This window comes from Thunnus maccoyii, chromosome 13 (genome assembly GCF_910596095.1).
Source record: "Thunnus maccoyii chromosome 13, fThuMac1.1, whole genome shotgun sequence".
Taxonomy (NCBI): domain Eukaryota; kingdom Metazoa; phylum Chordata; class Actinopteri; order Scombriformes; family Scombridae; genus Thunnus; species Thunnus maccoyii.
Window position 1 is genome coordinate 16,411,819 of NC_056545.1, and position 15,587 is coordinate 16,427,405.

General features: G+C 42.7%; 2 protein-coding genes and 1 pseudogene across 2 annotated transcripts; all 3 read right to left on the reverse strand.

Annotated features, from left to right (window-relative positions):
- Window positions 1-3,271: 3,271 nt before the first annotated feature.
- On the reverse strand, window positions 3,272-4,485 carry LOC121910535 (olfactory receptor 1-like). Its single transcript, XM_042431778.1, has one exon. It carries the CDS (start codon window positions 4,445-4,447, stop codon window positions 3,272-3,274), a length of 1,176 nt encoding a protein of 391 aa, XP_042287712.1. The 5' UTR covers window positions 4,448-4,485.
- Window positions 4,486-7,625: 3,140 nt separating this feature from the next.
- Window positions 7,626-9,973, reverse strand: LOC121910536 (annotated as a pseudogene).
- Window positions 9,974-12,942: 2,969 nt separating this feature from the next.
- LOC121910268 (olfactory receptor 1-like) lies at window positions 12,943-13,991 on the reverse strand. Its single transcript, XM_042431404.1, has one exon. The coding sequence runs from the start codon at window positions 13,989-13,991 to the stop codon at window positions 12,984-12,986; it is 1,008 nt and encodes a 335-aa protein (XP_042287338.1). The 3' UTR covers window positions 12,943-12,983.
- Window positions 13,992-15,587: the final 1,596 nt, after the last annotated feature.

Below are 15,587 nucleotides of genomic sequence, written 5' to 3' on the forward strand. Positions count from 1 at the left end.
CATTGCAAATGTATTTGCAAACAGATATATGCAAAATGGTGTATTTGGGTCTAAATCTGCTAAATGTAATATTGAATATATATTTACACACACACACACATATGTGTACATATACATATATATTTATAGTGAAGTATTGTAAAACAACAGTTGCTGGTGATGCTGTAGGGGAATTGTTTCTTCTTCCCAAATGACTTTATGTTCAGCGGTGTACATTCACAACATATTGAAATTCCTGAATTCATTTTGCAAGTGAGATCATACAGTCATATGGATAATGTAACAGAAAAATACATTCAATGACAGGATACCACATAATAGTCATTTTAATAGTAAAATTGTAGTACTTATTAGTGAGAGGTGTAAAGAGTTACAAATCACAAATATTCTATTGCACCCTACTGTGTCAATACAGCACTGATAAAGAGTTCACCTTTCAGGATGAGGTTGTGTTGCTAAGCCTATTTCTTTTGAAAACCTTCTTTACAGAGTTCAGCACCTCTTCTGTCTTTAAAGAGTACACAATAGGATTAAGCAAAGCTGGTATGGTGTGTGTCAACGATGAGTTTATGATCCTGGCGTTAGGATGGATGTTGGAGGCCACTGCAGCTATGTTGATGCCCACTATTGGTAGGAAGAAAATAGCTACAAGGATCAGGTGAGAAGTACAAGTTTTCAAAGCTTTGAGTCGCTCCTCTCCTGATGCAATCCTGCTCAGTGCTATGGTGATGCAAACATATGTGATTCCTATTAGTATAAGAGGAATACAGAGGATTATAATGAAAGCAACATATGCCATTATGATATTTAAAGAAGTGTCATTACAGGCCAGACGATATACTGGTCCATGATCACAGTAAAAGCTCTCTATCACCAAAGATCTACAGAAAGACAGGCGATCAATAAGCCCAACAGTAAATGCTACAAGACTCAATAAAGAAACCCACACAAACAGCAGCATTGCAGTAATAGCTGGTTTAGTCACAATACTATGATACCTGAAAGGAAAGCAAATTGCTATAAATCTGTCATATGCCATAGTGACAAGTGTCCATGATTGTACACTTCCAAAGAATAAAACAAAGAACATATAACTCAAGCAAGCCTCATAGACAATGTACCTCTTATCAAACAAAAATGTGTCTAAGAGTTTTGGAATAAGAGCAGTGCTGCCACACAAATCTGTCACAGCCAGGTTGGACACAATCATGTATTTAGGAGTATGAAGAGTCTCAACCAGGTAGATAACAGAGAGGAGAAGAACATTCCCAAGAACAGTCATTACATAAACAAAACACAGGAAGACATAGTAATACTTAACATGAGGGATGTTAGAAAATCCACTGATATAGAATTTTGCAGGGCGAACAAACGTGTCATTAAATGTGGTGGCAGCTTTCTCTTCAGGGCTCATTATGGATATCTGTTTCCGATGTGAAAAGAAAAAAATATAATAATAAAGGATGACACATTTTAATTGTTTGGTAAATGTTGCTGTAACCAAACTCACCTCTAGAGTGCAGTGCACTAAAGTGAGTTGTACTGTTAGAGACCTGTCATTTATACTTTGCTGCTTTCATAGTGGGGTGAGTGCAGGTGGCTGTGTCACATGGTCATGAATTGGATGTTCATACAGGCTACTTCAAAGTTTCATAGTTCATGTCATCATTTTGCTGATGTAATCAGCTCTGTTCATTTCTGTCACCAGTGAATCATCAGTCAAGCAAACAGCAGAAAGTAGCAGTATTTAAAAAAAAAAAAAAAAAGCAGTGGTGCAGCTGTGCTTTAAGCTAAATGCTAACACCAGCAACATGCTCAAAATACATACTAATGCTAAGTAGATATAATAATAATAATAAACTTCATGTGGCACCTTTCATTAACAAAATGCAGCTCAAAGTGCATAATGTTTCTGTTTTAGTTTAGTTTAGCATGTTAGCATACTAAACTAAATGTAGAAAATAGTAAAAATAAAGAAAAACCCTTGAATGAGTAGGTATGTCCAAACTTTTGACAGGTTCTGTACTCCAGTAATACCCTAAATTGAGTACAATAACAAGCATAGGTGATAAATCATAGGTCACAGCACTCTATATCATCCCATTCTGTATTCAAATTAAATTTGACAGGACAATACAATCAGCAAAACATAAAATGTCATTCTTACTCTCAGCTGCATGTAAACAGCTTGTCCAAGTTTCTGATCATTCAAAAATGAGTGGCTGAGAAGTTGTGGAATCATGACACACCTTTACACAGATGATTAGAAACCAGGATACTGTTATAATCATGCACTACATACAGGGATATAAATAACCAGGTTTCCAGTCCAATTATTTTCTGAATCAATTCACTGTTTTGTCTATAAAATGTCAGAAAATAGTGGAACACTTGTTACAATATTCAACAGCCCAAGGTGATGTATTCAAATTGGTCATGTTCACATTAGTCCGAGTTCACAGTTTATAAGGACTCCACGGACAATCTAGTAGTTATGACAAGGTTAAACAGCACTCATATTGTGAGACACTTGGTAAAAGGTGTTCATGTTTATAGTTTGCTGCTGGGCTGCTAGCATTTAATGACAAAGATAGTGAGCCTACTGGGTTACAGCTGAGTCTGACAGTCACTAATTCTTAAATGCTTTTCATTGGGCCATATCAGTCCTCCTGAAATCAAATGAACCTCTTAGATTACTTTAAGTATCGACAGTTTGGGTGTTTTTCAATGCTAATCTTAGCCCAGCAACTAATCACAATATTGAAATCTGAGGTGTCAACATTTAAATACACATGCTCTCTAATTTTTCTCAAATTATTTATGTTTTTTAACAGATAGTGCAGCTGCATTGAGATGTACCAGCAGCAGTATGTGTCTTTTGTAGCAGTCAGTGTTTTATATTGCATACAATCAATATCAGAGGTCTAGTACTGTATGCCATCCAAACAGCTCCCCAAATCACCACCATCATCATGTTATTGTATGAACTTTCAAAGTATGACCTCCAAGAAATTACATGTACAATGTACAATTTCCTACATTTAAAAACAGATGTAAACAAAATGGTGTATTTCGGGTGTAAAACTGTTGAGAAAAAAAACAGTTGCTGGTGATGCTGTAGATGAAATGTTTCTTTTTCACATCATATAAGGCAACAGACAAATACATTAAATGACAGGATACCACATAATAGCCATTTTAATAGTAAAATTGTAGTACTTGTTACTGAGAAGTTATGAGTAAAGAGTTATGGATCACAAATATTCTATTGCTACCAACTGTGACAATACAGCAATGACAAAGAGTTCACCTTTCTGGATGAGGTTGTGTTGCTAAGCCTATTTTTTTTAAAAAGTTTCTTCAAAGAATTCAGCACCTCTTCTGTCTTTAAAGAGTACACAATAGGATTAAGCAAAGCTGGTATTGTGTGCGTCAACGATGAGTTTATGATCCTGGCGTTAGGATGGATGTTGGAGGCCACTGCAGCTATGTTGGTGCCCAGTATTGGTAGGAAGAGAATAGCTACAAGGATCAGGTGAGGAGTACAAGTTTTCAAAGCTTTGAGTCGCTCCTCTCCTGATGCAATCCTGCTCAGTGCTATGGTGATGCAAACATATGTGATTCCTATTAGTATAAGAGGAATACAGAGGACTATAATGAAAGCAAAATATGCCATTATGTTATTTAAAGAAGTGTCATTACAGGCCAGACGATATACTGGTCCATGATCACAGTAAAAGCTCTTTATCACCAAAGATCTACAGAAAGACAGGCGTTCAAAAAGCCCAACAATAAATGCCCAGAGACTCAATAAAAAAACCCACACAAACAGCAGCATTGCAGTAATAGCTGGTTTAGTCACAATACTATGATACCTTAAAGGAAAGCAAATTGCTATAAATCTGTCATATGCCATAGTGACAAGTGTCCATGATTGTACACTTCCAAAGAATAAAACAAAGAACATATGACTCAAGCAAGCCTCATAGACAATGTACCTCTTATCAAACAAAAATGTGTCTAAGAGTTTTGGAATAAGAGCAGTGCTGCCACACAAATCTGTCACAGCCAGGTTGGACACAATCATGTATTTAGGAGTATGAAGAGTCTCGACCAGGTAGATAACAGAGAGGAGAAGAACATTCCCAAGAACAGTCATTATATAAACAAAACACAGGAATACATAGTAATACTCAACATGAGGGATGTTAGAAAATCCACTGATATAGAATTTTGCAGGGCGAACAAATGTTGCATTAAATATGGTGGCAGCTTTCTCTTCAGGACTCATTATGGATATCTGTTTCCCTAAATGTAAAAAGAAAAATATATAATAATAAAGGATGACACATTTTAATTGTTTGGTAAATGTTGCTGTGACCAAACTCACCTCAGATGACAGGTCTAAAATGCAGTGCACTAAAGTGAGTTGTACTGTGAGAGTCATTTATATATGCAGCTTTCATTGTGGGATGAGTGCAGGTGGCTGTGTCACACGGTCATGAATTGGATATTCATACAGGCTATTTCAAAGTTTCATAGTTTATGTCATCAGTTTACTTATGTAATCAACTCTGTTAATTGCTGTCACCAGTGAATCATCAGTCATGCTGATGCTAAGATGATATAACAATAATAATAATAATAATAATAATAATAATAATAATAATAATAATAATAATAATAATAATAATAAACTCCGTGTGGCACCTTTCATAAACAAAATGCAGCTCAAAGTGCATAACGTTTCTGTTTTAGTTTAGTTTATCATGCTGTGGCTCAGGAGGTAGAGCGGGTCATCCACTAATCAGAAGATTGGCGGCTCGATTCCCGGCTCCTCCAGTCTGCATGTCGATGTGTCCTTGGGCAAGATACTTGACCCCAAATTGCTCCTGATGGCTGTGTCATCAGTGTGTGAATGTGTGTGAATGATTATATTTCCTCTGATGGGCAGGTTGGGACCTTGCATGGTAGCCCCTGTACCCATTCAGTGTATGAATGTGTGTGAATAGGTGAATGTGGTTTGTAGTATAAAAAGCGCTTTGAGTGGTCGGAAGACTAGAAAGGCGCTATACAAGTGCAGTCCATTTACCATAAATTTACTGTTTAAAATGTGCTAATTAGCACTAACACCAAGTACAGCAGAAGCTAATGGGAATATCATGAGGTTTTTATTTGATCATAAACTAAAATATTTAACAAATTAACATTTTGACCTGATGGTGGGCTAGGGAGGAGGGAGGGCTGTTTTTTAACCATTTAGTGGCATGGCTTTATGGATGGCAATCTCCACCATCTTCAACAGGGCTGCAGATTGGACTCCACCCTGCCTGTTGATGTAAGCGACTGTGGTGTGGTTGTCTGTTATCACCAACATGTGTCTCCCCTGAACCAGAGTCAGGAGGTGTCGCAGAACCAAGAGCACTGCCTGAAGTATGAGGAGGTTGATGTGTCAGTTTCCCCTGAAGGCCACACATCACCATCAAGGATGCATCTGTGAACATCGCTATGTAGGAGGTCACTTGACCCAGCAGTGTCTCCGTTGACAGTTGCTGTGGGAACCCCCAGTAACGCAGGTCCTCCTGCACTGATGGGGGAACATTCACCAAGCGTTCCCAGTGCCTCTTGGGATCCAAGCGCAGGCTGGCAAACCACTGTTGCAGCTGGGATATGTGCAGGAGCCCCAGTGGAACAACTGGCCCACTGCCATGAGCCCCAACACCTGCATGACAATCAGAGCTGTCACTGCCGCTCTGCGCCACAGTCTGAGGACTGCCTGCTGCAGGGCTGGGTACTCATAGACTATCCCCTGAAAGGCAAAATGCAGGAACTTCCTGTGTTTCTTCACCACCGTGACATGGAAATAAGCATCTTTCAGGTCAATGGTGGTGAGCAAGTCATCATATTGAACCAGTTCCAGCAATCTCCTGATGGTTAGCATGCGGAACGTTTTTCGGGTGATACATCGATTCAGAATGGGGAGATCCAAAATGGGTCTGAAGCCTCCCGTCTTCTTGGGAACCAGGAACTACGCTGAGTGAAACCCCCTCTGTCTGTCGTGAGTGGGAACGATTGAGACAGCCTGTTTCAGTAACAGGTCCTTGATCTTCTCAGAGAGAGAATAAATCTCTTCTTGGGAGGAGCAGCCAGGAAGCTGTGATATTCCGATTCAGCCCACTCCATCACCAACCTTCCATAAATGGAAGATTGGCCCATGGGGGACCGGTATCGAAAGAATCCATCACTGTCGGTTGCCTCAACACAGCCTTAGATATTGTGTCAGTGCATCCATCACCTTCCAGGGAGGGGAGCAGACTTGATGTCCTCTCTCCTCAGTCCATGAGCGGGCTCAGGCAGTTGAACATAGCCCTTGCTGATGTGATGCTCCCTCTCACTGACAGTCATTGCTGTTTTTTGCTCAGGCATGGGCCGCTCCACTGTCATGGGAGGGCCAGTGCTGCGGTGCCTCCATTGAGGTGGTCTGCGAGGTGGCTGAGGCAGCGGGGGATGGCAGTGCTCTGCCCTGTCTGCACACTCTCTTCCTCGCCATGGTGTTGTGGTGAAGCACCTCGTCTCCTCTCTAGCTAGAAGAAAGCACAAGTGGCAGATGACGGCTCAGCTGTGCCTTCTCCTTTCCAGGCGGCAGTAGCAAGACCCAGACTCAGGTTATTAATCTGGCCAATGGTGCAACCCAGAAAATCAGCCTGCTCTGTTGTGGGGGGCGTGCAGCGGTGTATTAGCTGCAGCAACGCCCAATGTTCCCAGATTGTTAGCTACCACAGCCAGCTGTGCGCCCAGGCGGAATATTTTTTTAAAAATATTCCAGTGTGTCCCTATCCTGCACCAGCAGAGGCTGTGGCTTCCTACTTGCCGTCCTGCCAGTCCAGTGAGGAATCAGGAGTGCTGTCAGGGCCTCTCCTGGGGGGGTCACACTGGGACAGCCTGACTCTGTGTGGCCCTGCAATATCAGGAAGGAAACCAGTCCTGCCACTGGTGATTTTGTTTTCAGTGGCTCCTTCCAGAATGCTTTGACTTTCTGCCAAATGTCCCGGAGAGGAGGGGAAACAAAGGCAGGTTGAGCCGGATGAGCAAGGCCATAAAATCTTTCATGAAGCCGGCTGACCAGTTTAGGCAGGATAGGGGAGGGCAGAGAGATTCCTACATGCATTGCTGCCATAACCTTTCAGAAATCATGGTGAGTTGAAGGAAGTGCCCTGCAGTGCACCCAAGGCAGTGGCTACATCATCCCACTCTCTGCGTGGTCCCATCCAAGACACTTGAAGCAGAAGAGACACCCGGTGGTGGCAGGCGATGAGACTGGGGCAGGAGCAAGCTTGGAGCGGCGACTACATCCATGGAGAAGTAAGATCAGTGAGCTGATTTTGCCATTGCTGAAGTGAGAAGGATGTGAGCCGCAGTGAGATGCTGTCTTTTTTACTGCATGGGACACACGTAATCAGTAGGCACGTCATGATTGCCTGGCTATGTACATGCAAATAGATAGATAGATGAAATTTTGTACAGACCTTCATGGATCCTGGACACTGAATCCTACTGACTTTGGTGAGTCAGTAAGTTGACATTTATGGATTTTAGTTAAATATTTCAACAACTATCGGCTGGATTATGGAAATTTGGTACAGTCCTCTTCCTGTCACCAGCATTAAATAAGTCAATAAGACAGTAGGATGTAAATTCACAAGTGCAAATATGTCATTGATAGCATACATCTCTTGGATGCTTCAGAACACATCATCAGTGATATACCCTGGGGACATCAGGTGTTTTGGGTCTTTCAATTATCAGACACCCTTGCCCAGGCGACCCAGCCAAGGTTGATCAGGCTTTGGCTTGTGTTCAGGTGGCGTTCACCACACCCCATGGTTCTCCCCTCCTAATCAAGAGCAATCTAGAGGCTCCTTCCACTGCCTCTGTGATGTTGCTGATGGCTCTCCTCCTCCCCATTCTGGTAATGCCCAGTGGACTCAAGACTTTGTAGAGTGACTGCCCTTCAAAACCTCTGCAGCCAACCTCAATAGGCATACACCTTGCCTTCCAGTCCTGCTTGCAGCAGTCGATGACCAGCTCTTCATACTTGGTCCTCTTCCTCTCATGGGCCTCATCCAGACGGCCCTCCCATGGCACTGTCAGCTCCAACAAGACGATGTTCTTGGTTGCCTCTGAGACCAGGAGGATGTCTGGCCTCAGGTTGTTATAGCGATATGCCGTGAGAACTTCGGCTGGTTCGCCAAGTCCACAGAAAGCTGCCAATCCTGCACAGTTGCCATGATTTCTGCTGGCTTCTTGGCTTCTGTGGTTCTTGGTGGCTGCTCTCCAGCCTTGGTGATCTTCTGGGTGGTGGGGTGTGCACGTCTGCAGCTGCTGATTCCCATGCTGATGGCCTCCGCAATGGGTTTCAGAACCTGGTTGTGACACCAGATGTACTGGCCCTGCCCAAGAGCCTTTGGGCAGCAGCTCAAGATGTGCTCAAACATACCCCTGCCTGAGCAGTGCAGAGATGGATGGAGGATACCATGTTGGTAGATCCAAGCTTTGAACTTGCCGGAAAGCCCTGATCAGTTCACTGCTCTCAACCAGTTCTTCGGCTGCTAACAAGTTGCCTGCACTGATTCTGTATCTTTCAGGTTGCTGTTGAACACTTTTCCAAGGCTCTTCACTGACTTTTTGGAGATAGTTGGGATGGGTGTTCTTAGGATGCTGAAGCAGAAACTGTCCATGACTTTGCCCTTCCTCAGCACCAGTGACCTTGATTTTCCAGGCCTGAACCGCATTCTTGCCAACCCAATCAGTTTCTCCAGCCCTTGCAGGATCCATCTGCTACCTGGCATTGACTCAGTGGTTGGTGGTGGTGGTTGGTGCATCCCTGATTTCGTCCGAGGGCCCCGGAATTCTGGTGCTGTGGACTTCGCAATCATGTTCATCGCCAAGGCAAAGAGGATTACAGTGATGGTACAGCCCATGATGATTCCAACCTCTGGCCTGTACCATTCTGATGTTACTGATCCTGCTGAGACTCTCATCCTGAATTAGTTGTAGCAATCCAGGATAAAATCTGCTACTTGGCCCGGCACATGATGCTTGGCCATGGTCATCTGGACCAGCTTGCGCAGGATGGAGCCGTAGGCCAGGTCAAGCCCGAGAACTGTCAGGTCTCCCTTGTTCTCCCGGGCTTCTCTGATGAGCTGGGTCACCACTCCTTTGGGCTCTAGACACCCCAGCACTCCAGATACACCCCCCTTCTGCACTGAGGTGTCTATGTAGCCACTGTTGGAGAGGAAATCAGTCAGCCCCCTCACTACTATGCTGAAGAAAATCTTCCCTCCAACATTCAGCAAAGAGATGATCCTAAACTGGTCAAATGTGGTGGAATCCTCTTCCTTGGGGATCCAGACTCCCTCAGCAAATCTCCACTGCTGTGCCACTCTTCCTCTCCCCCAGATGACATTCAGGATTTTCCACAGCTGTTTCAGTAACAAGGGATAGTTCTTGTAGACCTTGTAGGGGACTCCACTCGGGCCAAGGGCCGAGCTAGATCTTGGCCTCCTCACAACATCCTGGACCTCTTTCAGGAGTGGCTCCCTGCTGTCAAACTCCTTGACAGGTGGTAGTTGGTCTATCAGGGTGTTGCAACATCCCAGCTAGGGTTGGCTATGAAGGATGCTGGCTTCCTGGTTCTTTGCTTCCGGCGTCTTCGGTGCCAATCTACTCTATGGAGGGTCAGCAGGGGTCCTCCCTCAAGGTAGGTCACAGCGCAGCCAAGGGGGGGACATTGTTCCTCACTGGCCTCCTTGTACTGCTTTTTGAGGGGTTTTAGCTCCTTCCAAATGTTGTGGATCTTAGCTGCTCTTCAGTTCATGGTGAAGGGTGTTCTTCCTGGCCTATTCTCCACTGCTCCAAACCTTTCTGCAGCTAGGCTGACAATGATTGTCGTCATCATCTGCAGCCTCCAATCCACATCTCCCTTCGCTGTTGCTTCTAGCACCGTGTCGGCATCCTTGTCGAACTGTTGCCAGACTGCTGACTTATTGGCCTGTGGCCATTGGACTCTAACCTTCTAAGAAGATCTGTTCTGAGGGATTTGTTGCACCACCTGGAGGCTCGGGGCTCTATGGGTTGCTTCCTGGCAAGGCTCCTCCTGCGCCTCACAAGGTACAATACCTGTGCGTTGTGACGCTCCCTCTCCCTCCAAACACTTCATCCAGGTCTGGTGAATCTTCAGGCCTTGGCTGTTCTTAAAGACCTTCCTACATGTGCATTTCATATTCATAGTCGGTTGTCCATTGCTCTTGGTCGTTAGCCTTTGGTCCGTCAGTTTGGGGTGCTCATCCCTCCTCCCCTCTTGGGGTTTTGTTCCATGTGTTGATCCATAGCTTAGTGTGGGTTTCCTTATCTCAAAGGATACGGTTTGGGCTGCCAACCTGCCCTGCCCCGGTTTCCATCTTTCCGAGCTGTCCACTTTCATATATGTGTATATTGTAAATATATTTGATTTATTTTGGGTATGTCTGTCTAGGTGAGCCACACCTCCCAGCACCCTGGGTCTTAACAAGTTAAAGTAAGAACAACACATATAACACGAAGACCCTATTTGCACTCCTAAAATATGGCTAATATATAATACAAGTCAAAAGTTTGGACACACCTACTCATTCAAAGGTTTTTATTTATTTTGCACTTGTTAGGGTTTGCAATGTGGACTCAAATGCAGACACAAACTAGAGCGACGGTGAATGAAATAAGGTTTTATTGCCAGGGAAGTGGAGGAATGGAGGTGGATAGAGTGGGGATGAAGCGGGCTGAGGCAGAGGACTGAGAGGAGTGAGGGAGAATGGCAAGGGCTGGCAGAAGGGAGCAGGTGGTAGTGGGCTTGGAGAGTGGGCAAGCGAGCAATGGTCCAGAAACACTGGAGAGAGAGACAGCAGTTAGCAAAAAATCCGAACTTGGAGAAATCACTATATATAAGCAAGAGGCCTAAAGTGTACACTACCACTTGAGTAGAAACAACGATCTGGCGATGAGTGGATAAAGAGCCGGGGTATATATACACTGCAAGCTGATGAATTGATGAGAGGCAGGTGAGCAGACTGGGAGTGGTGATGAGGTGATGAGCTGATTGCAGACAGGAGTGTAGAGCTGGGAGCCAGGCCAACACACACACCCACACAAACATAAACACAGAGAGAGAGACAGACAGGGGAACACTAGGGAGTCTCCAGGTACCATAATAGTACTATTTCTATATTGTAGAAAATATTAAAGACATCAAAATGGAACCATTTAGTGAACAAAAACTGTTAAACAAACAAAAATATGTTTCATATTTTGGATTCCTCAAAGTAGCCACTGATTGCCTTGATGACAGTTTTGAACACTATTGGCAATATCTTAACCCTCTTAATGCATTTGAGACCATCAGTTGTGTTGTGCTGATGTAGTGTTGCTATACAGAAAATAGCCTTATTTGACTATTGTAGTAATGCATATAAGGGCAAGAACTGCTCAACTAACTAAAGTGTAATGACAGTCTGTCATTACTTTACTGAAGGTCAGTCAATCCGGGTAGTTTCAAGAACTATCACAGTTTCTTCAAGTGCAGTCGTAAAAACCGTCAAATGCTGTGCTCATCCAATCCAATCCACTTTATTTATATAGCACGACTTTAACAAACACAAGGTTTCCAAAGTGCTGCACATCAAGATAAAAAAATAAAATAAAATAAGGACTGTCCCGGGAAATGAAGACAAAGAGTTAGTTCATTCAAGTTATCAGCCTCAGAAATCGCCACGTAATAGCACCTTAGAGCCCAAATCAATGCCTCCCAGAGTTCAAGTAGCAGACACATCTCAACATAGACTGTTCATGGAGAGTGGAGAGTGGAGAGTGGTTCCAACTGTGAAGCATGGAGGAGGTATGATGGTTTGGGGTGCTTTTCTGGTGACACACTTAACCCACATGGCTACCACAACATTCTGCAGCGACATGCCATCCTATCTGGTTTGTGCTTATTTGAACTATCATTTGTTTTTCAACAAGACAGGGACCCAAAACATACCTCCAGGCTATGTAAGGGCTATTAATCAAGCTGAGTCTGACAGTCAGTCACTAATGCTTTTCATTGTGCCATATCAGTCCTTGTAAAATCAAATAAACCTCTTAGATTAGTTGCAGTATCGACAGATAGGATGTTTTTCAATGGCAATCTTGGCCCAACAACCAACCTCGACTATTTAAGTCTGAGGTGTCAACAACACTCAATTATTTAACAAGTTTAAGAGCTGCGTTGAGATGTACCAGCAGCAGTATGTGCCTTGAATAGCAGTCAGTTTTTATATTGCATACAATTCATAACAGATGTCTAGTATTGTATGCCAGACAGCTCCCTACATCACCACCATCATCATGTTAACAACCTCTCAAAGTATGACCTCGAACCTATTAACACATTATGAATGTAGTTTCCTAAATTTGAAAACAGATGTATGCAAAATGGCATATTTTGGGTCTAAATTTGCTATATTATATTATATATTTAACATATATTCATACACATCTATCTATCTATATCCATATATATATATATATGGATATAGATAGATAGATATCTATATCCATATATATATATATATGGATATAGATAGATAGATAGATAGATAGATAGATATAGATAGATATACATATATACATACAGTGAAGCATTGTAAAACAACAGTTGCTGGTGATGCTATAGATGAATTGTTTCTTTTTCGCAAATAACTTTATGTTCAGCGGTGTACATTCACAACATGTTAAAAATAATTTTGCAAGGGAGATCATACAGTCATATGGAAAATGCAACAGAAAAAAACATTCAATGACAAGATACCACATAATAGCCATTTTAATAGTAAAACTGTAGTACTTATTACTGAGAAGTTATGAGTACAGACTTACAAATCACAAATATTCTATTGCTCCCTACTGTGTCAATTCAGCACTGATAAAGAGTTCACCTTTCTGGATGAGGTTGTGTTGTGAAGCTTGTTTCTTTTGAAAACCTTCTTTACAGAGTTCAGCACCTCTTCTGTCTTTAAAGAGTACACAATAGGATTAAGCAAAGCTGGTAATGTGTGTGTCAACGATGAGTTTATTATCCTGGCGTTAGGATGGATGTCGGAGGCCACTGCAGCTATGTTGATGCCCACAAGTGGTAGGAAGAAAATAGCCACAATGATCAGGTGAGAAGTACAAGTTTTTAAAGCTTTGAGTCGCTCCTCTCCTGATGCAATCCTGCTCAGTGCTATGGCAATGCAAACATATGTGATTCCTATTAGTATAAGAGGAATACAGAGGATTATAATGAAAGCAACATATGCCATTATGTTATTTAAAGAAGTGTCATTACAGGCCAGATAATATACTGGCCCATGATCACAGAAAAAGCTCTTTATCACCAAAGATCTACAGAAAGACAGGCGATCAATAAGCCCAACAGTAAATGCTACAAGACTCAATAAAAAAACCCATACAAACAGCAGCATTGCAGTAATAGCTGGTTTAGTCACAATAATATGATACCTTAAAGGAAAAGAAATTGCTATAAATCTGTCATATGCCATAGTGACAAGTGTCCATGATTGTACACTTCCAAAGAATAAAACAAAGAACATATAACTCAAGCAAGCCTCATAGACAATGTACCTGTTATCAAACAAAAATGTGTCTAAGAGTTTTGGAATAAGAGCAGTGCTGCCACACAAATCTGTCACAGCCAGGTTGGACACAATCATGTATTTAGGAGTATGAAGAGTCTCGACCAGGTAGATAACAGAGAGGAGAAGAACATTCCCAAGAACAGTCATTATATAAACAAAACACAGGAATACATAGTAATACTCAACATGAGGAATGTTAGAAAATCCACTAATATAGAATTTTGCAGGGCGAACAAATGTGGCATTAAATATGGTGGCAGCTTTCTCTTCAGGACTCATTATGGATATCTGTTTCCCTAAATGTAAAAAGAAAAATATATAATAATAAAGGATGACACATTTTGATTGTTTGGTAAATGTTGCTGTGACCAAACTCACCTCAGATGACAGGTCTAAAATGCAGTGCACTAAAGTGAGTTGTACTGTGAGAGACTTGTCATTTATATTTGCAGCTTTCGTTGTGGGATGAGTGCAGGTGGCTGTGTCACATGGTCATGAATTGGATATTCATACAGGCTATTTCAAAATTTCATAGTTTATGTCATCAGTTTACTTATGTAATCAACTCTGTTAATTGCTGTCACCAGTGAATCATCAGTCAAACAGCAGAAAGTAGCATAGTCAGTATTTTACTGTAAAACAAGTCTACAGCAATGCTCTATAAGACTGTGCATTGGCACAGCTGTGCTTTAAGCTAAATTTGAACATTAGCACCCTAAAATGCTGCAAAGTTGATATAACAATGATGCTAATAATAATAATAACAATAATAAACTCCATATGGCACCTTTCATAAACAAAATACAGCTCAAAGTGCATAACATTTCTGTTTTAGTTTAGTTTATCATGCTGTGACTCGGGAGGTAGAGCGGGTCGTCCACTAATCTGTAGATTGGCGGTTCGATTCCCGGCTCCTCCAGTCTGCATGTCGATGTGTCCTTGGGCAAGATACTTGACCCCAAATTGCTCGTGATGGCTATGCCATCAGTGTGTGAATGTGTGTGAATGATTAGATTTCCACTGATGGGCAGGTTGGGACCTTGCATGGTAGCCCCTGTACCCATTCAGTGTATGAATGTGTGTGAATAGGTGAATGTGGTTCGTAGTGTAAAAAGCGCTTTGAGTGGTAAGAGGACTAGAGAGGCGCTATACAATTACAGTTCATTTACCATTTACCATTTAAAATGTGCTAACTAGCACTAACACCAAGAAGAAGCTGATTGGAATATCATTAGGTTTTTATTTGATCCTAAACTAAAATATTTAACAAATTAACATTTTGACCTGATGGTGGACTAGGGAGGAGGGAGAGCTGTTTTTTAGCCATTTAGTGGCATGGCTTTATGAATGGCAATCTCCACCATCTTCAACAGGGCTGCGGATTGGACTCCACCCTGCCTGTTAATGTAAGCGACTGTGGTGCGGTTGTCTGTTATCACCAACACATGTCTCCCCTGAACCAGAGTCAGGAGGTGTCGCAGAACCAAGAGCACTGCCTGAAGTATGAGGAGGTTGATGTGTCAGTTTCACCTGAAGGCCACACACCACCTATCGCTCTCCCTAGGCAAATGCCTCCCTACCCCGTCAGGGACGCATCTGTGAACATCGCTATATAGGAGGTCACTTGACCCAGCAGTGTCTCCGTTGACAGTTGCTGTGGGAACCCCCAGTAACGCAGGTCCTCCTGCACTGATGGGGGAACACTCACCAAGCATTCCCAGTGCCTCTTGGAATCCAAGCACAGGTTGGCAAACCACTGTAGCAGCCTGTACATGTGCAGGAGCCCCAGTGGAACAACTGGCCCACCGCCATGAGCCCCAACACCTGCATGACAATCAGAGCTGTCACTGCCGCTCTGCGCCAGTCTGAGGACTG

Coding starts and splice junctions, on each gene's coding strand:
- LOC121910535 (XM_042431778.1), bottom strand. CDS start 4,447: ATGACTCTCACAGTACAACTCACTTTAGTGCACTGCATTTTAGACCTG.
- LOC121910268 (XM_042431404.1), bottom strand. CDS start 13,991: ATGAGTCCTGAAGAGAAAGCTGCCACCATATTTAATGCCACATTTGTT.